This window comes from Euprymna scolopes, chromosome 21 (assembly GCF_053919585.1).
Source record: "Euprymna scolopes isolate OS-2025 chromosome 21, ASM5391958v1, whole genome shotgun sequence".
Taxonomy (NCBI): domain Eukaryota; kingdom Metazoa; phylum Mollusca; class Cephalopoda; order Sepiida; family Sepiolidae; genus Euprymna; species Euprymna scolopes.
The window spans coordinates 39,368,207-39,390,395 of record NC_136502.1 but is presented as its reverse complement, the minus strand read 5'-3'; the positions used below and the strand labels follow the sequence as shown (position 1 = coordinate 39,390,395).

The window sequence follows — 22,189 nt, the reverse complement described above, 5'->3', positions numbered from 1 at the left end:
GTGGAGGAAAATTGGGCCTTTTCTGTTGACTAATGGTGGATGTTGTCGAAGTTTCTGATGTATTTCATCCATTTGTTGACAGTACTTCTCTGCCGTAATAGTTTCACCTGGGTTAAAAAAACTAATGGATGAAACCATTTGGAGATCATATGGCGATTGCCGGGAGCTGGTGTCTTGTTGAAGTAGGAAGTGGGAAATACAGAAATAAAGATTGCTGAACTCACACAAGAATTGGAGAAAATTATGTATATTAAATTGAAAATATTACAAAGAAAAGGTTCTTGCAAAACTAATTGTGTTTGCGGCTTTAGAAGTCCAATAAAAAGTTCTTTATCGTCCAAAAGTCTTGGACGGCTCCCTGAAAAGTTCAATCAAAATTCGGCGGCAAATTTAGGAGAGATTTTCCATAGTTGTCTATAGGCCGACGATTGATTCAAAAAGAGGGCGAATCTGTTTTTCCAGAATTCTGCTTATATTAAATGTTTGTTGATTGGCCAAGGAGCTTCATCCTAGCCAATCAAAATAGGGCTTTCAGAAAGGAGAAGTGGTCGATATAATGAGTTTGAACAAAGGGAGGTAACTACTTTTTTTCACCAAACAATCAGCTTAATCTTTTTTTGGTGCGACTCTAGCTTCAGGAAGTGTCATGGAGAACACATTGGCATGCCCCCCCCCCCCATCCAAATGTAAACAGAATTTTTGTGAAATATTAAACAGTTCTTCTGCTCAGTTAATGTCGGCACGTTACTTACAGAAAAATGGTTAATTAAACTGCAGAAGCACCTATTAAAATCTATACAAATTTTATAATGTAATACCCTCCTCCAAAACAAGGTACAAAAAACATAAAAGTATGTTTTTGTAAACCGCTCATGAAAAATTTACTGACAACATTATTGGCGTCCTAAATTATGAGATAAAAAAAAAATGAATGAATCTCCTAGTAAAAGAGAGTTGTCTCCTTCAAAACAATGACAAATTTTAAAACAGCGCCTATTTTTTGTACATGTTATTCATCCATCCAAACAAAGATTTTACTTATTATAAACCGTCCTTGGTGTGTGATTACTATTTCCTGTTAATTTTAGTGCTATGTGACCAGTAGTTGAAGGGTTTATTGGTTAAATATTTTCACATTCACACACTCACACACACACATACATACATCTACTGTTTTATTTATATAGATTAGAGAGGGGCAGGGGGTGAGAAAAGAAAAGAATAAAGTCTGATTTATGTATTTAATAATGTCGCCATTTTGTATTTGCTGAAATTAGATATAAAGTTTACAAATTCAAACCTCACTTTTTGCTTATATGCATTTTAAATTTCAATAGTAAACAAATTGTTTAATTTTACTTTTACTTTTTATGTAATTTATAGAAATGAGGACCCTGGATGACATTGGATAACCCTGCTAGATTTTTTTGTTTTTTATAAAATTATTCTGCTTGTTTCTGTGTTACCAGAAAACTGTATAACAATCTGAACTATCTATTTTTTTTTTTTTATCATTTCTAATGTTTTACAGGAATTTCTTGGGAAAGAGTTTAGTGAAGAGAATATTCATTTTTGGTTGGCAGTCGATAATTTTAAAAGATCAATGGATCCAGAAGAGGTAAGATTTGTTTTAAAAATGCAGTTGCAAAATGACAACAAAATTAACAAATTTTTTTTTTCTTTAAAATTTAAAAATGTAAGATTTTATGGATATCCTTTTTGGATTATTTGGACTACTATTCTCATCTTGTCATTTTCGCAATGTTTCAACCAGCGTAACCTTTTTTCATATACATCTTTCCATGAAACATAATGGTTAAGGCATTGTTGATTTAATAAGTGACCGTCTTTTGGAAGTTGAAGATTTAATCCTCAACACAAGCGATAACTAAGAATAAAATAAAAATTAATACCTGATCATGGTTGATGGAACCTGGATTTTAAGGAATCGTTTAGTTTGAAATTCTGTATAGGTTCTTCAGTTCTGCATGAAAATTCCCAAAGTTTGAAAAGACATATCTGACAAAGTTTATAGTCCTCTTAATAAAGTTATTCTTTATAAAGTTCACTATCTAAATTGTTTGATTTCATTGAGCTAGACTTCAGACTTTTTAAGATCATTGCTTTTAAAATTAAACCAAAAATTTTTAGGTATAAAAATAAATTTATGCTCAACAATATCCGAATAATTCAAATTATCAATCCTCATCACAAAAATTCTGAAACATTTATTATTTATTTAATTTATTGCATAAAAGTCATTCATTTTTTTATTTTCCTGAAAGTAAGAAGGTTGTTCCAAATGTAAAACCTCCTATTTTTTTTTTTAACTTAAACAGTTGAAGATTTACAAGAATGAAAGTGGTGCCATTAAAACAAGTGACCTTTTGTGCTCCAGAATTTATTTTTCTACATAGTCACTACCATTCTCAATACACTTTTGCCAGGAATTCAATGATTTATTTCTACTTTCTTAGTCTCACACAGTCAATATCTGCAACAGAGAGATTAAACTTTCAGGTTATGAATGTATGAGTTCAGTCATCATAACAATCATATTCAGGTGGAATAAAAAATAAGAAACATTACATTTGGAATGCCCTCCATATCTTTGTTTGAGGAAAAGCAGACTTTTATAGTTATGGACTAGCAAATATATTCTCCCAAGAGTTGTATAATTCTGCCCAGCTCATAATATAAGGAGCATTTTTAGAGATATGTAATATTTATATTAATTATTTATTTGAAAAGTATACGTTGACATAAATCTATGACATCAGATTAAAGTTAAGGTAATGTTTTAAGCTTGATTTATAATAAAATCTAAATAGCTCAGTTTGTAGAACATCGGGCTGAAGATTTCAAGGTTTCAATTTCGGATGATGGCATCTACTTTATTTGCTAAGAATTTATTATCTAAAAAACAAATAGTTAAGATCTCTTAATATTTTGAACTGAGAGAAATTTTGCAATGTAATTATTACATGATTTTAAAAATATTGTGACTGACGAACAGACAGACTTGCAGAAAATGCTCCTTATATGTATTGCATTTCTTGTGCCACATAAATAGGTGAGTGGTGAGAAATTGAAACGTTCTCTGATAATTATTTTTTTTCTTTTTCTATTAAATTTTGTTTTAGTATTGAGTCCATTCTCTGTATTCATTTTCCAGCGGAATATAATGGCAACTGATATTTTCGAGAAACATCTTGGTGCCAAAGCAACAGAGCCTGTGAATGTTGATAGCTTGGCAAGGCAAACGGCTCAGGAACATTTACATGCGGCCTCGCACAGCATGTTTGATGCTGCACAGAAACAGGTTAGGAAATTTATTATTTGTTCTATCGGTTTCCTTGAAAAGTGCCACAGTGAAAAAAACAACACCTATACAGACACACATATCTTGGTACTGTTGCAATTTGTGATCCAGAAGATACTGAATTGAAATGTCTTTGAAAGCAAAATAAAACAATGCTATCAAATGGGAAACTGAAATGAAACAACATTCAAAGCAAGAAAATACAATCATTGTATGCAAAATTTTATGAAAAAATTAACTGTTTGATGCTTATTTAAAATTACACTTAATAAAAAAACAAAAATACAGATGTGATGATGTATGTACTCATTACAAAAACAAAGATGTCATATTCCAAAAATCCTGTAAATTGATTAAGTATTTTTTTTTTTTTTTAACTAAGGCAATCAAATTTCATGAAGAAGTAAGATAGGGTCAGGGAGTTACGATCTTGTTTTAAAACTTAAGGCTGACAATTCAATTCGGCTACCAAGATTTTGTTTGTATTCAAAGTAATGAAAACATTTTAATTGCTAAAAACAGTTAAGTTTGATTTTCTTAGTTAAAAAAAACTACTTGATCAATTTACGTGATTTTTGTGGAAAAACCAACCCGGTTGCAAATAAAACCCAATCTGAAGGAAAACGTGAAAACTGCAATGGCATTCTCATACTAATGTTCCATAAGACAAACACCAAAGAGTTCTGCAAAACGGTATCTAACTGGATATAGTTAAATATAGTTGCTTATATTAATGCATGCCATCGACACTTGCCCTAAGTTGGATGAACTGGTTTCTGCCATAGGAGAAAGTGTCTAGGGAATATCAAATTCACAAATGGACCCTAGTTGCATGTATGTCCCAGTTAAACGAGATGACAACATTAGGTCTTTGCAATTTTTGCAGGAAGGTGTCGACATTCTCCTACATACAGCGCCTGGTAATGACCAGGCTCAACGTTGCTTAACTTCAGTTGTCTAGTGAGAACGTCTGTGTCAACGTGACCATTGCAAGGGAAAGAACTCTACAGAGCTTTATAACTAAATGATACTTTTTTTTTAATCCAAAATTAATTAAATTTTATAAGTGTGTTAATTAATTTACTTCAATTTATAAGTGTGTCAAGAAATAGAGGTAGATTGTAATTATTATGATGACTGGATAAGATTGATGTTTGTATTTCTCTATTCATTTACTATATTCTTCATTTACTGTATCTTTAATGTTGGATATGGGTTACGTGCTGACCATGGCGGCACAAAGTGATTTTATCTTATTTATATAGGTTTCAATGTGTCATTGCTTAAAGCTATCAATCCAAATCTTCTTCAGCCTACTTTTTCGTTGGTAACCCTAAATTTGGATGCGTTTAAATCAATTCATCCAATCAGAGCTTTGTTTAACATGTCCATACGACCGTAAGCAGTTGCACCACAGAGCTAACTCTAGGCACCTTCAGTTTCAATAGGGAAGCAGAACAAAATCAATCATTAGGACACACATCACAAATTCACTGAACCATAACCATGTCATTCCTCTGCATCCTCAGAAAGAAACTAGCATTCATAGTGGTAATAATACCAATCTAGACAAGGCTCTACGTTGCTTAACTTCGGTGATCTGACGAGGACCAGTGTGTCAACGTGATTATGCACCAAACAATTAAATTAAGATACACTAGTACTAACATTTGTTGGTAGATGTTTCTAAGAAAAAAAATCCAGGACAATCTTCTAATAATAAACTGCTGCAGAGGCAAAATATGACAAAGCGTCACATGAAACAAGAACATTGAAGCTGCATATCTACAAGTTCTCTATCCCCTCCCATTGCCCCATCCCCTCCCTAAAAAAAAGAGTGATGCCAAATAGTCGAGAAGGGTCAAGGAGGATGTAAAGACAGAGAAGAGAGCGGCGCTGACCAGACTTCCACTGGGCAAGTGCGAAAAGAATGGGGACCTTTGGGAGGCTTATTGCCACTCAAATTTCAGTGGAGACCAATGGCCGCTGCCAACGAGAAATCAATTGCAAGCAGCTGTTGTGATGATGCAAATTTATTTGCAAATTTTATCGAGAGAAGCAGAGAGCACTGGAAATGTGGGGAGACTTGTTGTCACTCAGCTTCAAAGGAATATCACAGCTTGTTTTCAAGGAGAGATCTTTGATGACCTGTGTGAAAGCTCTTTGTGAGCTAATAATAATAATAATAATAATAATAATAATAATATTTAGTTGCTTTGAATCCCTGTTTCTGATCTAAGCAATTCCTTGTCTAGATCATTATATTACAAACACTTGTTGGGTTATTATTGTTTCCATGAAACTTGGTGTTATTGTGTCGCTTATGTAATTTGTATAATTGTTGCGTTTGCTTTTACAGATATTCCAATTGATGAAGCAAGATAGTTACTCCCGTTTCCTAAAGTCGAACTTGTACAAATCGCAGTTGATGGCTGAAATGGGAGCAGGAGGAGCAGGAAAAGCAACAGAAACAAATCTTAAGAAAACACAATTTTTCTCAAAATCAGGAAAAGAAATGGACAAGAAAAAGGTATATTAATGGGTAGAAAAAAAAATTAATGGGTAGGAAAAAAAAAGAAGGTATATGAAAAAAAAAAAAGAAGGTATATTAATGAGAGGAAAAAAAGGTGTATTAATGGGTAGGAAAAAAAAATTAATGGGTAGGAAAAAAAAATTCATCCTCCTCAGTATTTCATTGAATACAAACTGTATTTTATCCAGCGCTTGCCTGGAAGTTTTTTACTTTCATCCTTTTTTCTTTTTCTTTTCTTTTTTTTTTTTTTTTTTAAATTGCACATATATTTACAGTTTTTTTGTTTTTTTTTAAGTTTTAAATTTATAATTAACTAGCAGGATTACCTGGTGTCACCTGGGATCTTAATTTATATAAATTATAAAGATAACAAACAAAAAAGAAAGTAAAATTAATTAATTTTTTTAATCTCATAACAAATGACCTCTTTCTGTAAGTACAACACGTTAACCAATTGAGCCATGTCAGCAATTTTGAAGAGGCAATGCTATTAACTATATAGCTGCAGAACTGCACTAAGATTGGCGAAGATGCCCGGGAGGCCAGCTGAAGATACGGTTACAAACTATCAAAGCCAACATCAAACCTACCTCTGGTTCACAGGCTAACGGCGTTCAGTGCTGGTCCTGGATTTAGCTTCCCATAACTATCTTAGCTGTTGCAAACTATTCTCTTTGGCCTGCATTCATTTGGGACATTGTGTATTCTATGGGACTAGCTAGCTGAACCCATCCTGGGTAAATGCTGCCAAAGTCCAAAAATATTTACATAAACATAACAAGCTACTTCTTTCTAGAACAATACAAGAATTTGAAAAAAAAAAAAAAAAAAGGAATCAAACGGCTTTTAAATTCTTAACAAATCCTCCTGTATTAAAAAAAATTCAACAAACATAGTCTGGTATTTTTTAAAATTGGATTTTGTAAGTTAAATCTAATTATTACAGCATCATTTAATTATTAAATTAGTAACTGAATTACATATTTATAAAACTATAACTTAATTTTAAGATCAGAATGTTGTTTTAATTTTAATTTATAAAATGATTGGATATAAATAGCTTTGAAAACATTCAATTTTTTAAATACATGAAGATTTGCAAAGAATGTTAACACCAAAATTGATTTTCTGTTTGACAATTTAAATATTTCCAAATTCCTTTACATTTTCAAAGGACCGCAGAATAATCCATTCTTTTATATTTTTTTTTACAAGTGTTAACAAAAGATTCAAATGCCTCACTTATTTACAAATAAACCAAAATGCATTCTGTGTGATTAAATTTATTTTTAGATTGGATGTTAAAAATTTTGCATTAATAGTCAGCTAACGTACTTCCTGTGTCTGCTACTGCAAGCGGTGACAAGGCAAATCACTTTCTTTGCTTTTTTACTCTCACACTTATATCTCCCCTGTGCATGTACTCTTCTTTTTATTATGTTTTTCCGATCATTCTTTTTTTTTTTTAATAATAATTTTTTAATAATAATTGAAAAGTTTTTTTCGATTTTATTTTAATTAAGAATTATTGAAATTAGTTTTCATTTTTTAATTTTTTTTTTAAAGAATTATTGAAAGCATTTTTTAAAATTTTAATTAAGAATATTTGAAATTATTTTTATTTATTTTTATTTTTTTAAAGAATTATTGAAAACACTTTTTGCGCTTTTTTTAATATTTTATTTCAATAAATTGCTGTGCAATAGAAATACTGAAGAACAATAAAAGTGAAGGAACTGATTAGCTTTGTTGGTCCCCTGGCAAAAGGAGGGTGGATCTGTAAATTTAGTCTGTTCATCTGTCCGCACTTTTCTCAATAACTACGCCTTGGAATTTTTTGAAATTTTGCACAAACATTAAACATGATGTGTGTAAAAAAGTAACAGAACAGATTTTCTGGGTAAACTCTAGTTGTTCCCCTAGGGGTGCCTTTTGGGTTAAAACGGCTAAAATTGACACTTTTGTGCTCATTTAAAAAAAATTGATGCTTTGGATTTTTATAAAATTTTCTGAAAAGTTGTAACTAACTGATTTCTATATAATTTTGTTTGTCTATACTTCGCGATAACTCTTGGGTGTGTTCCAGGGGCTTTTTTAAGGCTAATAAAAACCCTATTTTTGGAACTATTTTACCATATTTGTCCAAAATTTTCTGTGTATGTCTAGCAGTTTTGCATGGTGCTGAACTCAAATTTAAATATGTTAAGACCTTGAGGACTTTTGGGGATAAATGAGGATGAAGAGGCAAATGATGGATTTAGTCATTTCTTTTTTTGCATAGTGCAGAACTCAAATTTACATATGTTAAGGCCTAAAATTGCACCGTTTGTTCATTTTCACCAGGATTTGACATCCACTGGAGACTTTTGGAGCTAATGGGGTGGGGGTGCAAATGCTGAATTTAGTCCTTTTTTTTTATGCTTCGTTCACTGTGCACTCTCGGGGACCATGCATGCTTCGCTTTTTACTGCTTTCAATAGTAGACACACTGGAAGTTAGGAAGTACGTTAGTTGACTTTAACCAATTTTACTTTAATTTATATTTTTTGTTTTTTCATTCAGTAAATAATTGATTAAATGTAATAAATCAGTGCAGTTATTAAGTTATTTGATAGTTTTTTAATATAAAGAAGAATTTAGACAAAACATTTTTTGTCGTAGTGATGATGATGATGATGATGAATTTTTTCATTTGTTTTTTTAGTTAACAAAATGTAAAGAAGAAGAAAAAAGAAGATGGTCGCTTCTTCCTTGGAAACAAAGTAAGAATTTCTTTCTTTTCGATATTATCATTTTTTTTTTGTATAAACTAGCGCAGTTCTTACTCATATTTAATAATAATGGTTTAAGATGGTCACCGTTTTTCTTAAATTATCCTTATTTAAGCCCTATCAAATAAAATATAGTTAAATCTTAACTAAATAAAAAAGAGACATATTTTAGAGGATATTTAGTTTTTGTTGATAGGAATCACTCCAGACACAGCATGAAACTACTTGATGTAAGAAGCTAAAAAGAAAATATTTCAAGGTCAAAAACTAGCTAACAATAAGCGTAGATGGATAGATTTTAATGTCTTGTGAAATAAATATCATCTAAAGTAGCCGAGAAAGGCTTTGTTACACTTTTGAATGATAATCTAGTGAATTGCCTTACTGAACAAATGTTTGTGGTTGAAGCTAGTATTCCAATGAATGTTTGTTGAAGCTAGTATTCCAATGAATGTTTGTTGAAGTTAATATTCCAATGAATGTTTGTGGTTGAAGCTAGTATTCCAATGAATGTTTGTGGTTGAAGCTAGTATTCCAATGAATGTTTGTTGAAGCTGGTATTCCAATGAATGTTTGTTGAAGCTAATATTCCAACGAATGTTTGTTGAAGCTAGTATTCCAATGAATGTTTGTTGAAGTTAATATTCCAATGAATGTTTGTGGTTGAAGTTAATATTCCAATGAATGTTTGTGGTTGAAGCTAGTATTCCAATAAATGTTTGTTGAAGCTGGTATTCCAATGGATGTTTGTTGAAGCTAATATTCCAACGAATGTTTGTTGAAGCTAGTATTCCAATGAATGTTTGTTGAAGCTAGTATTCCAATGAATGAGGTGCGCATATCTTTTAACATCTGTTCCTAAGAGGCTCCACCAGTTGATATTCATGGTTTAACCAACCAATCCTAATCTTGTAAGGAGGAAGGAACACAGATGTATTTGTCTTCATTACATCAGATTATGATCCAGAAAACAACAATTCTTCCCCCGTTGTCAGAAACATTACTCCCGGAATGTGAAAATTAAAGGACAAACTAAGAAGTGAGAGCAATGAGGCTGTGAAAAGTAAACAAAATGTCTACTTTCTATTCTCCCAAATCAATTGACAATTCTCTCAAACTTTATAATGGACAGAGCCAATCCCCAAGATATAAATAACAAAAATTAGTCTGTGTCGTGCATGAAAGCTTGGAAGAGAAATTCCTACCGTCTTCAGATCAACTGATAGAAATAAAAGAGTTGAGACTGTAAATTGAATGAATTTGAGAATACAGGAACAACGGTTTATTGTTAGAAGATTGTCCTGGATTTTTAGGGGGTGGGGGATGCATTGCATTTTTTACAAACTGCCACAAACAAGTGTTAGTACTAGTGTATATTGATTTGGTTGTTTGGTGCATAATCACGTTGACACACTTGTTCTCGTCAGATCACTGAAGTTAAGCAATGAAGAGCCTTGTCTAGATCGGTATTATTACCACTATGAATGCTAGTTTCTTTCTGAGGATGCGGAGGAATCACATGGTTATTGTGCAGTGAATTTGTGATGTGTGTCCTAATGATTGATTTTGTTCTGCTTTCCTATTGAAACTGAAGGTGCCTAGAGTTAGCTCTGTGGTGCAACTGCCTATGGTCGTATGGACATGTTAAACAAAACTCTGGATGAATTGATTTAAACACATCCAAATTTAGGGTTACCAACGAAAAAGTAGGCTGAAGAAGATTTGGATTGATAGCTTTAAGCAATGACACATCGAAACTTATATAAATAAGATAAAATCACTTTGTGCCGCCATGGTCAGCACGTAACCCATATCCAACATTAAAGATACAGTAAATGAAGAATATAATAAATGAATAGATAAATACAAACCTCAATCTTATCCAGTCATCATAATAATTACAATCTACCTCTATTTCTTGACACACTTATAAATTGAAGTAAATTAATTAACACACTTATAAAATTTAATTAATTTTGGATTAAAAAAAAAGTATCATTTAGTTATAAAGCTCTGTAGAGTTCTTTCCCTTGCAATGATACACATCCAGCATAATCACGTTGACACAGACGTTCTCATTAGATAACTGAAGTTTAGCAACATTGAACTTGTGTCATTATTAGATGGGTAGTTGTTTGGTGCATAATCACATTGACACACTGGTTCTCGTCAGATCACCGAAGTTAAGCAACAATGAGCCTTGTCTAGATTGGTATTATTACCACTTATTACATGTTAAGCCACTTCATGTTTCTACTTAGATGATCACGTTTCATGCGCATGTAAAAATATAAGATCATCTGATTGGCAAAGATGGTGATTTATCTGTTGCTAAGGAAAAATATTCCGACTTTACTCATTTTAAAAATGAATTGTTCCAAAATCAATTTAGATGGTCTTAACAACTAAAATGTTTTGAATAAATTAATTTAAAAAAAAATGATATTCATTTTATTGATTTGAGGAATGGTTGCTGACAATTATTTTTATGATTAAGGAGAGGGAATATTTATTGTTTAAAAATAAATTAAATTGTTATGATTGTAAATAAATAAAGAAGAGACGGATTCATTTTATTCATTTAAAGAATATTTAAGGACAATATTTAATGACATTTTTGGTTATGAAAGAAGAAAAAGTTGTTTTTTTTTCTTACTAATATTATGAGATTCTGCATTATAATAACGAAAATCGAAAATTGAAACATTGAATTTCAAACAAAACCAAAGGTATCTACTTAATTGTCATGTCACAGTCATGAACATATCCAAAAATTATGAAAAACGATCAGGTAAAAAATTAATTATTAATGAAAATAGTTTTTGAAGATAATTAACGAAAATTTAGTTTTGCTAAAAATAGTAACCAGAGAGTTCGAAAGGTTATTATTTTCTGAAAACTTTGAAAATCTTAAGTCAATTTAGCAAAACTCTATTTTTGCTAGTTGTCTTTGAAAACTGTTTTCATGAATAATTAATTTTCTGTCGTTTTTCATAATTTTTGGATATTTTCATCATTGCGACATAACAATTAAGTAGACACCATTGGTTTTACTTAAAATTCAATATTTAGAATTATGCTATTATAACGAAGAAACACCGAATATTATTATTAGCAGTATATTATAGTATTTACTATTTATTACTGTAGAATTATTATTATTTATATTTTTAGCAATCTATTCCTGTGAATTAAATATAGGGTTCAGTTTGAAATTTGATTCCAGAGTTCATTGTAAAGATTCCCAAGTTCTCATGTTCGTAAAGATGAACCCAAAGAATGTTGGCAGCTATGTTGGTTGAAGCATTGTAAATAGAACAGCCAAGATAAAAAATAGTAGTCTGAATAGTTCTTAATCCTTATCAAAGAAATTCTAACGCTTAATAAACATTAGATTACTACTTGAAGGGGAATATTGGGTTGTCCAAAAAGTTTGTTCATTTGCTTTTTGCCTCTGTGTTACATGATAAGGGCTGTCCCCCTTTCATGTAAGTATAAAAATAGAGAGATTACTTAAAATGAAAATAAAATGAGAGAAAGCAAAAATCGAACCTTGGATATAAGTTTTAAAGAACAATAGGTTTAAATGGAATGTCCAGTAAATTGTTAATTCTGATGAAATAAATAATAAATAAACTATTCAATTGTTAGAAAGAATGTGGATAATAAAATATGGGTTAAGTGAATTAGATATGTAGGTTGAATTCCTTTGTGGAAACAACACAAGAAAAAATAGGTTATTGGGAAATCAGAATGTCGGAAACGTGCAAGTCGCGCATGTCGAAACACGTGAATTGTGATCACGTGCAAGTTGCGCATGTTGAAACACGTGAATTGTGATCACGTGGCCGGACATGCATGGATTTCTCAATATAGGAAGTGAGAGTTAGTTAGTTGGAGAGACAGTCAGTGAGAAAGTCAAAAAGGGTCTGGGAATTCGAACGTCTAGGAAGCGGGACGGTCACTTTGAAACTAAAATGTGAAGCTTTGAATTCTTGATGAGAAAACCACGGCCGGTCATGAAGAAATAAACCCATCATGTGTTTTGATAAAAGCTCGTCTTTGTGTTTGTGATTCTTACAAAAAGGTACAGTGAATTGTTATTATATGTATGTGTTATAAAATGTCGTGACATACACATTTCATATCCACAATGTGATTCTACATCTCATATCTACACTAACACTGTCTGAACACTATCTCCTCACTCTAAGAGCTTCACATAGCAACACATCTATTAACCTAAGAATGAATATATTTTTAATATATATGAATCGCTTCATAACAGAAACAACAACATTCTTTATAAACGAACAATCTCTCTAAGTCTCTCACAACATCACTTATAATAAGACTCTTTCTAAGCATCACTTATAAAAAGACTCTCTCAATGAAACCCCCTATATAACATCTGTTGGTTTATGGGGAACCCAAACATCAGGTTTAGAAACAGAGCAGAGTTTATGCAATTCATCACTTATAAAAAGACTCTCTCAATGAAACCCCCTATATAACATCTGTTGGTTTATGGGGAACCCAAACATCAGGTTTAGAAACAGAGCAGAGTTTATGCAATTCATTTTCCATGCTTGATTTGGAAATCTTGAAAATGTCTGCAATTTTTCTGGTTGTCAAACGGAACTTTTCACTTGATCACGGCAATCATCTTTGGCCGATCAGAGCGAGGAGCATAAATCGCTGAAAAAATTCCTTTTTAAAATCAAGCAAATCATTTGTAGCATACCCGATCTGAAACAGTATTCACCCCCCCCCATATATACATGGCATATCTTTATGCATTTTTTTTTTTTTTTGTAGTAAAAAAAAAAGTATCAGATGTTAGTAGTGTTCAGCTTGATCTTCCATTGCAAGACCTAAAATACAAGCGCAAATGTAAAAACTCTGCTTGGATGCTTATTACACACTAACGTCAACATACTCACTACACCAAATACAGGATTTGAAGAATGGGAATATAAAATGATTTTTAACAGGCCGAAACGATGACATTAAAAAAAAAAAATGAACAAACTGTTAAAATGCTTTTGATTGCCAGTGAGGGTATGACCCCAATGATTCTGACGATCTTATAACTTACGGTTAGAACAATCAACCAATCAGAAGCCTCCAAATTTATTATAAAAAATATCAAATTTTGAATTCAGTTCAGTTTGCTGTCAACCTCTGTCTTGAAATGACTGAATCATGACTACTTAGATTCTTCGCTGCCATCTTTATTACTAAGAATTGCTCAACACTTGAGATCGTGACTGCATTGATTCTCCTCCGATTTGATTTACTACCGCCATCTTTGTTCAACATAATGTCTCAACACTTAACACAAACATTTTGGCTAACCCTATATATTTTATTTTCTATTTTTTGTTTTTGTCTTTCATAGAGAGCGCAAAACAATCAGAAATGCAAAAATTAGCAAAGCTTTCAAAGGAAGAATCCCGAAGAAAAATCTCCCTTGCCACAATGGATTTGAGTCTGATGCGTAAAGAAGTCATCCAAAATAAAGATGTGAGTTATCTTGTTTTATATTTGACATTAAAAAAAGAAAAAAAAGTTGTTGTTTTTTTAGGATCAAATCTTGTGATGTATTACTAGATATGACTCTAATTTTCCACACCTATAACAAAAAAATACAAGTAGAAACTAGTAAAATGAAATTAATTCATTGTAATTTTTACTCTATTGAAAAAGAAGGATCAACGTTTAAATTGCATATAAACATTATTTATTTTACACTCCATAAAACTGTTGAAATTTGATTTGAACATTGCAAATCGACAAGACCATAAAAAAATGACAAAAAATCACAATGGTGGCAAATGTTTTGGAAAATTAAACATTAAAAATATAGGAAAAAATAGGTCAGTAGAAATATACATTATATGTTGTTAAAGTTTTGGTTCAATCATTATTCAAGTGAAATATAACAGTAAAAGTTTTACCTTTGGATTGATATATTATGAAAAAGACATATAGGTGTACATATCCAAAAAGACATCATATTTAAGCAGACAATGCCTAAAACAATTAATTTTCATAATCTATGGATGGCCCTAAGTGACAACTTTTCCTTGTTGATAACAATTTGTTAATTTTCAATATCATAATTTGTCAACCAAAAAAAGTAATATTTAAATTATTTCTATTAAATTCCTCTTTTCTCTAAGAAATATTAATTTTTAATTCCTAAAACGAAGCATTATTTAAATCTTAATAAAATCCTTAAATTTAGTTTTCATACATAAAGTAAATTTCATAGTGTATCAGGACTATTTGATATTAGAGATATTCATAATCGTACTCTATTTCAAAAAGAGGGGAGATATGATTATATGAATAGTATTTGGAATCAAGTCTCTCTCATTTGAAACCATAGCAAGTTTTAGTCTCCCCTCCATCAAGGCCAGAGGTTTTGGGGAAATTATATATATATATATATATATATATATATACTTGTAGCCAAATTGAATATTGAAATGCTCATATATTTGGTTCTATGGGACAAACCTACATGAAAATTTGCAGGCTTTTTGAAGATTATAATACTTTTCTATGGTTAAAATTTTATGACAATTGGTAAAAAAGAACCTATATTTTCAAACCAATAAAATATGCCCAAATTTTCCTATATTTGTTGTATCAAAGAACTCCTTGTTGATTTTATAAGCTGGGCCTTTTTACTTCTAAAAAAAACTTCTTAAATGCGCTTGTCATGTTAGACTGTATAAGGATGTTAACTTGGGATAAAATCGGACTTCCTTCTTTAGTCAGATTTTTTCAGTTCTTAATTTTTGATACTTATCGAAGAGTTTCCGATACAAAACCTATCTAAGAACACTTCCAGGCACATCAAGTACATTTATTTGAAATTTCAAAAAAATCGGCGCAGCCGTTTAGGAGTCCAGTGGGAACAAACTGACACACACACACATATGCACAAAGTGCCTTTGATACATAAAGTAGAGATTTACTGTATTTTGTTAATTTTGACATTTTAATCCTTTGTATTTATTAACTGAGATCATCATGTATTGATAAAAAATAAATTGAATATCATCCTCTTATTTTTCTTTTCGTTTCAGCCATCTGTGATGGACAACTTCAAATTTTGCCGAGTCTTATTGCCAGATAATTCGACGGCTGTCGTGTGTGCGAGACCAGGTCAGACGATACAACAAGTTCTTGGCCAACTTTTTGATAAACGGAATCTTACACTAGAATCTACAGAAGTCTTTTTATTGGGATCAGAAAAAGTAAGTTATGCAGTCACCACCGCCACCACCACCACCACCACCACCACCACCACCACCACCACCATCATCATCATCATCATCATCATCATCATCAGTTTAACGTCCGTTTTACATGCTGGCATGTGTCGAGTATTTTGTAGAAATTGACTTCCAGATTAACATATTTCTGGCCAGGTCTTTATTCATCCCATTTTCCTTTCTTTTTTTTTTTTTTAATGGAAATCGCTCCAGACAAGGCATGAAGCCACATGATGTAAGAAACTAAAAAAAAAAAAATTATTTCTTCAAGGTCAAAAACTTGCTAACAATAAATGTTAGATGGAATAGATTCTGACCCAGAAAACAGCAATTTTTCCCTCTTTGTCAGAAACATCCCTCCTGGAATGTGAGGACTAAAGGACAACAAGGGAAGCAAGAGTTACGCAGCTACCAAAAGTAAACCCGAGATCCACATTTTTATTTTTTATTTTTTTTTACCTTTTGCTATGAACTAACCCTACCATCTTAAATTCTTTTCACATCCATTCTTTCAACATGGGCATACTATTGAAGTCTCTTGTTCTGTAATGGTTCTCAACCGGGGTCCATGTGGACCCCCATGATACATGTAACGTTAATATCGGTTCAGTCTTCCTTCAAGATAAATTGTTGATTTATGTTCTTTGGTTTTCTTTACATTACTGAAAAATGAAATAAGCTATAAGGGTTCAGCAAAATACATTAAAAAGAAAAGAAAAAGTCATGATTAAAAAAAGGTTGAGAACCATTGCTCTAGACTGTCCAGGTCTGAGGTCATCAAATATAGTCCTTTTTGTTTAAGACTGGCATTACACATTCATCATATCATTCTCATATCATTTCTCCCCATGCAACACATGTCCCTAACCCTTATTAGTCAAATTTCATTTTCATACGTCATTACACTGTGTAAACTTGCTTGACAGATTCTTCTTTTTGTTATATGGTAATGCTTTGTTCTTTTGTAATAACTAGTGTTTCTTGATTTTATTCCATGCACTCTAAATTCTTGCAATTATGCTAGTGCATACCTTCACTCTATGCTCTAATGGTATCACTAAGATAACAAAATTTCCAAACAATCTCAATAGCTTTGTCATCCGAATATATTTTTTCTAAGAATCAACCATAATTATTCAAGTCTTTGAATCTGAAAATTTGAAATTTAAGAAAGACAAAACGGTATATGATTTTTCTTTTTTTTTCTAAATAAACGTTTATTTACCTTAAACATATGAAGCAAACTTTTGTCCCGACAGACCCTTGCCAAACAAATTTTCTTAATCATTTCTTTTTTTTTTCCTTGAAGATAGAAAAATATTGATACTTGTTCTTTTTATAATAGTGAAATCTGAAAATCAAAATATTGAATTTCAAGTAAAAACGATGGTATCTACCTAATTGTCATGTCACAGTAATGAACATATCCAAAATTTATGAAAAACGATAAGATAAAAAATTAATTATTTATGAAATAGATTTTGAAAACAGTTAATGAAAATTGAGTTTTGCTAAAAAAAAGAAATCGAAGAATTCGGATCGTAACAGGGGAGGTAATTATTTTCTGAAAACTTTGAAAGTCTTCAAAAACTTTTCATTAATAATTAATTTTCTACCTTATCGTTTTTTGTAATTTTTGGATATGTTCATTACTGTAAGATGACAATTAAGTAGATAGCATTGGTTTTACTTGAAATTCAATATTTTGATTTTCGGTATTATAATGAAGACGCACCATTTCATACAATGCAAACACGTGTCTTATGCGATAAGGTTATAAGACATACAATGGCACTTTTTCTTTTAAATATTGTTATGAATTTAAATATTAAAATTTCTAATCTGTAAAATAAATATTAAAGAAAAAGGTGCTTCTACACTATTGGGACGAAATTTCGGAAATCATAATACTGAATTTCACACGAAAACAATGGTATCTATGTATTCCTCGTATTTTTGAGGTGATTATATCCAAAAATTACGAAAATTGATTAGGTAGAAAATTATTTATTAAAGAAAATAAAAATAGAATTTCATGAAAACGATCGTAAAACACAGGAGAATTCGAAAGGGAGGTTATTTTCCATTTTGATTTTAACAAAATGGCAGCAATTTTTCACCTGCTAACATGATTAAAGTTGTTTTGTTTAATAATTCGGTAATATTCAGGTAATTTCGACTGCATAATTTGGAAGCTACCATTGTAGCTTGTTAGAATTGACAAAAAAATCAGTTGAAACCATTGTTTTTATCTGAAAACTCCATCTTGTCCCAATTCCGTAGAAGTGCCAAGAAAAAAAAAAGGCACATACTGCTTTAGCTTTCTTAAATTTCAAACTTTTAAATTCAAATTCATAGATATTTAAAAAAATTTATTTCTTATACCAGTTTTTTTACAACTGATAAATATTACAAAACGGCTGTCATCTTATTTTTATGTCTTTATTCTTGATATCATTTTGTATCTATTTTTCTCTTTCGTTTTATTCTAGCCCCTCGACCTTTCCGAGGATATGTCAACTTTGGGATCCAAAGAAGTGAATGTTGAACGAAGAGCTTTCTTTCATGTTGAAATTTCTAGCGAGAAAGTAATTGGCGTGAAAGCAAAACCAAATAAGACGATTTATGATGTGTTCCGTCCAATCTTACAAAAATATGGTTACAAAATTGATTGCGTTGATCTTCAGTTGGTGAGTTGCATTTTTTTGTTCCGTTTAAAAAAAAAACCAAAAACATATATATATATATATATATATATATATATGGTTATACATATATACATTAATTATTAATAAAAATGAAACTGCATAGCTGGCTCCACAATTATATCTTTAGTTGTGTCAGTTTCAGTCTATCCATCACACCTTTGCATTGTTCTGCCTTCTATAAACTTAGGTTTCTTCTTATATACACATCAAGCAATACTTTGACCAAACTACTTTAACCTATTTTTTTTTTTTTTTTTCATTTAAAGATAGACTCTGATTACTTTTTGAACATCTTGCAGCTAAAACATTTTGGTGCTTATACAGATAGAGGCACAGGTGAAAAACACATTTTCAAATAAAAGCTCTTTGGTATGCTTACGTATCAGACAAAAATAGGTATTTACACCAAAAATTAGAGGTCCTGGATAAACCTTAAAAGCCATCCCATTTGGGAGTATAGGGAATGTGGAGTTTCCCCTTAGTTACCATTGCTCCAAGTTCAATTTTGACCCAGAGTGATTATACCTATTAGGACATCTGGTGCTACTGGATCAGGCTGTCTGAAGATGATGGTTTCCTGACTAAAAATGCATCCAGCATTGAGGTTATTGTTTTTATTTCTTTCCCTTTGTAAAACTTAATCAAATTCTGCAAAGTCAAAGACAAAAACAATTTTTGTCTACGAAACAATTAAACCAAACAACATGAATAAAATATTTCAAGATATAAAGAACTTGAAATGAATAAACTTTTTCTGAAATTACTGGATTCGGCAATAGATAACCCCAAAAATAGTTAATATGCCATAAAACAAAACAACCAACCAAAAATTAGGAAAAATTACAGAGTAGAACTTTAATTAAAAATAAAAAGTAGTTTTTTCACATTTTTCTAATCCACCGTTCGTAATTACTTGATTAAATGATACACTGGGTTATCTCCCCTTGCTTTACGGCTATTTCAACTCTTATCCATGGAAGATAGACAAAATATGATAAAACTGATTGCACGTTAAACGCCTTGCATTTTAATTTTTTCCCCTTTACTTTTATTCATTGCAAGCAACGCATATTGCCTCTGAGACATACTACTGTTATTGGAGACTAAATTTAAAGAGTGCATCCTAAATGGGGAGTTGTACAGTAAGGTGTTTGTTCACATTACATTTAAATGTCTGCATATTGGTACAGTCTGGGGAAACAATGAGCAGGAAGTTTAACTTTACCAGGGAAAAGCTGTTAGAGTGGAAAGCTGTCCAACACATGCCAGCATGTAAAATAGACGTTAAAAAAAAACAATGATAATCTAATCATCAAGGTGGTCATATTAAATGAACTCAGTTTTAGGATTTTTATTTCTCCAAAATATTTTTACTTAATTCTCACATTTTTGGTCCCACAACAGAAGGAGGATGGAACTGTAAATTCACTCTTGGCTGTTCATCTGTCCACACTTTTCTCAATAACTACGCCTTGAAATTATTTAAATTTTGCACAAATACTAAACAAGATACGAGTAAAAAAGTAACAGAACGAGTTTTCCGGGAAAACTCCGGTTGCCCCCCTAGGGTGCCTTTCCAGTTAAAATGGCTAAAATTGACACTTTTGTGCTTAATAAAAATAAATTGATGTCTTGGAATTTTATAAAAATTTCTGGAGAGTTGCAACTAACTGATTTCTATATAATTTTGTTTTTCTATACTTCGCGATAACTCTTAGGTGTGCCCCACGGGCTCTTTTAGGGCTAATAAAAACACTCCATTTTTGGGACTATTTTACCATATTTGTCCAAAATTTTCGGTGTATGTCTATTTAGTAGTTTTGCATGGTGCCAAACTCAAATTTAAATATGTTAAGGCCTTGGGGACTTTTTGGAGCTAAATGGGGGGGGGATGATGGACTTAGTTTTTTTTTTTTTTTTTTTGCATGGTGCAGAACTAAAATTTACATATGTTAAGGCCTAAAGCTGCACAGTTTGTTCATTTTCACCAGGATTTGACGTCCCCTGGGGACTTTTTGAGCTAAATGGGGGAGGGGAGGCAAATTCTGAACTTAGTCATTTTCTTTTTTATGCCTTGTTCACTGTGAACACGGGGGACCATGCATGCTTCACTCGTTTTACTTCTATTCAAATAAAGAACACTGTCACTGAGATGTAAGGGGTTACTGTGAATTAGGAGTCAAATTTATAAAGGGCATCCTCTGTGGGGAGTTGTGTAGTGAGATGTTTGTTGACATTACATTTAAATTTCTTCATGTTGGTACATTTAGGGAAACAAGAAGCATGGAGTGACTTCCAAATGCAAACAGTTTGAGAAAATAATCTTTAGAGTAGAAAGCATTCTAACATCATTCTACAGTGAAGAGGTGGAATTTTGCTGATTGTCAGATTTTTTGTGGGGATTTACATTAAGGAGAGCACAATTACAGCAAATTCATTAAAGCGCATTCCATTGAAGTGTTTGTTCGATGTAGCATTATAGCGATGGGACAGGGGGCTAAAGCTTGGTAAACAGTGTGATATCTATCAGCATTGGTATAAATTTCTGCATGTTGGTATAGTTGGGGAAACAGGGAGCAGATAGGGAATTTCATAGACAAGTGGTTTGAGGAAAAAAGCTATTAGAATAGAAAGGTTTCTATTGAAGGGGCGAGATTTTGTTGCTAGTCGAGTTGGTCAAATGTATTTACGCTGTCGAAGTACAAGTGTAGTATGTTTGCTGGAGAAGTACTTGTAAAACAAGCACAGGAATGCAACATTGTAATGATGCAACAGAGGCTTGAGCTTGGTAGACAGTACGATTACTCTTTTTTATTTATTTTTTATTTTTTTTTTTGCACCGTGTCCAAGAGGAAGCGACTCGTAATTGATGCACCAGCCCAGATATGGCAACAATACTCCATGCATAAGCGATTGATAGCTTTATAGGGGATACTGACAAGTGTGAGAAGTTTTCTTAATTTGTTAGAAGGAGCTCGCTTTCTTTGCACCAGACTTGTCAATGTCTTCTATGTATTTATTCCACTATTTGGTGGCACCACTGGAGCATTCTATGTGGCTTAATTGGTATAGATACATGGAACATTCAAGTTGTGCCACCAAGATTGCTTGTGATTTAGAATCTTTTGGTAGGTAAAGGGGTGGCTGACTTTTTCTTACATATTAGGGACCTATGTCAGTAGCGAATAAGTTAGCTAGTATGAATTTTGACAAGGGTTACACTGAGTGCATGATAATTCAGAATCGTTCCCAGGGTTGAATGAAAAACAAGTGACATACAGTTGAGGCAGGGGGCAAAGGTCAAACACCGTAGACAAAACAGAGACGATGACAAATGATGTCATGTTTGCAGACAAAAATAGAACTAAGGTTTTCAAATCAGTCTCTCTGGGAAGCCATATGAATGAGACATAGCCACTAATGTAGGAAACTCGTAACCTAAGGCGAATGTTAGTTTGATGTTTGTCTGTGTGTGTCACTCATTTCAGTAAGTTAGAAAGTAAAGTTTAGGAAGTAAATCTATAAAAGTGAAAATTTGTGTGTGTGTGTGTGTGTGTGTGTGGACA

General features: G+C 31.9%; 1 protein-coding gene across 7 annotated transcripts in view; it reads left to right on the top strand.

The window, feature by feature from the left end:
- LOC145242133 (regulator of G-protein signaling 12-like) overlaps positions 1 to 22,189 on the top strand; it is a 190,755-nt gene that overhangs the window by 134,223 nt on the left and 34,343 nt on the right. For all 7 annotated transcript variants that reach the window (XM_080105058.1, XM_080105061.1, XM_080105062.1 and 4 more), the window contains 7 exons: positions 1,532 to 1,618; positions 3,176 to 3,322; positions 5,682 to 5,852; positions 8,560 to 8,617; positions 14,028 to 14,152; positions 15,727 to 15,897; positions 18,408 to 18,605. In XM_080105058.1, coding sequence (XP_079961184.1) covers positions 1,532 to 1,618; positions 3,176 to 3,322; positions 5,682 to 5,852; positions 8,560 to 8,617; positions 14,028 to 14,152; positions 15,727 to 15,897; positions 18,408 to 18,605 — 957 coding nt within the window. The remainder of the gene's footprint in view (positions 1 to 1,531; positions 1,619 to 3,175; positions 3,323 to 5,681; positions 5,853 to 8,559; positions 8,618 to 14,027; positions 14,153 to 15,726; positions 15,898 to 18,407; positions 18,606 to 22,189) is intronic.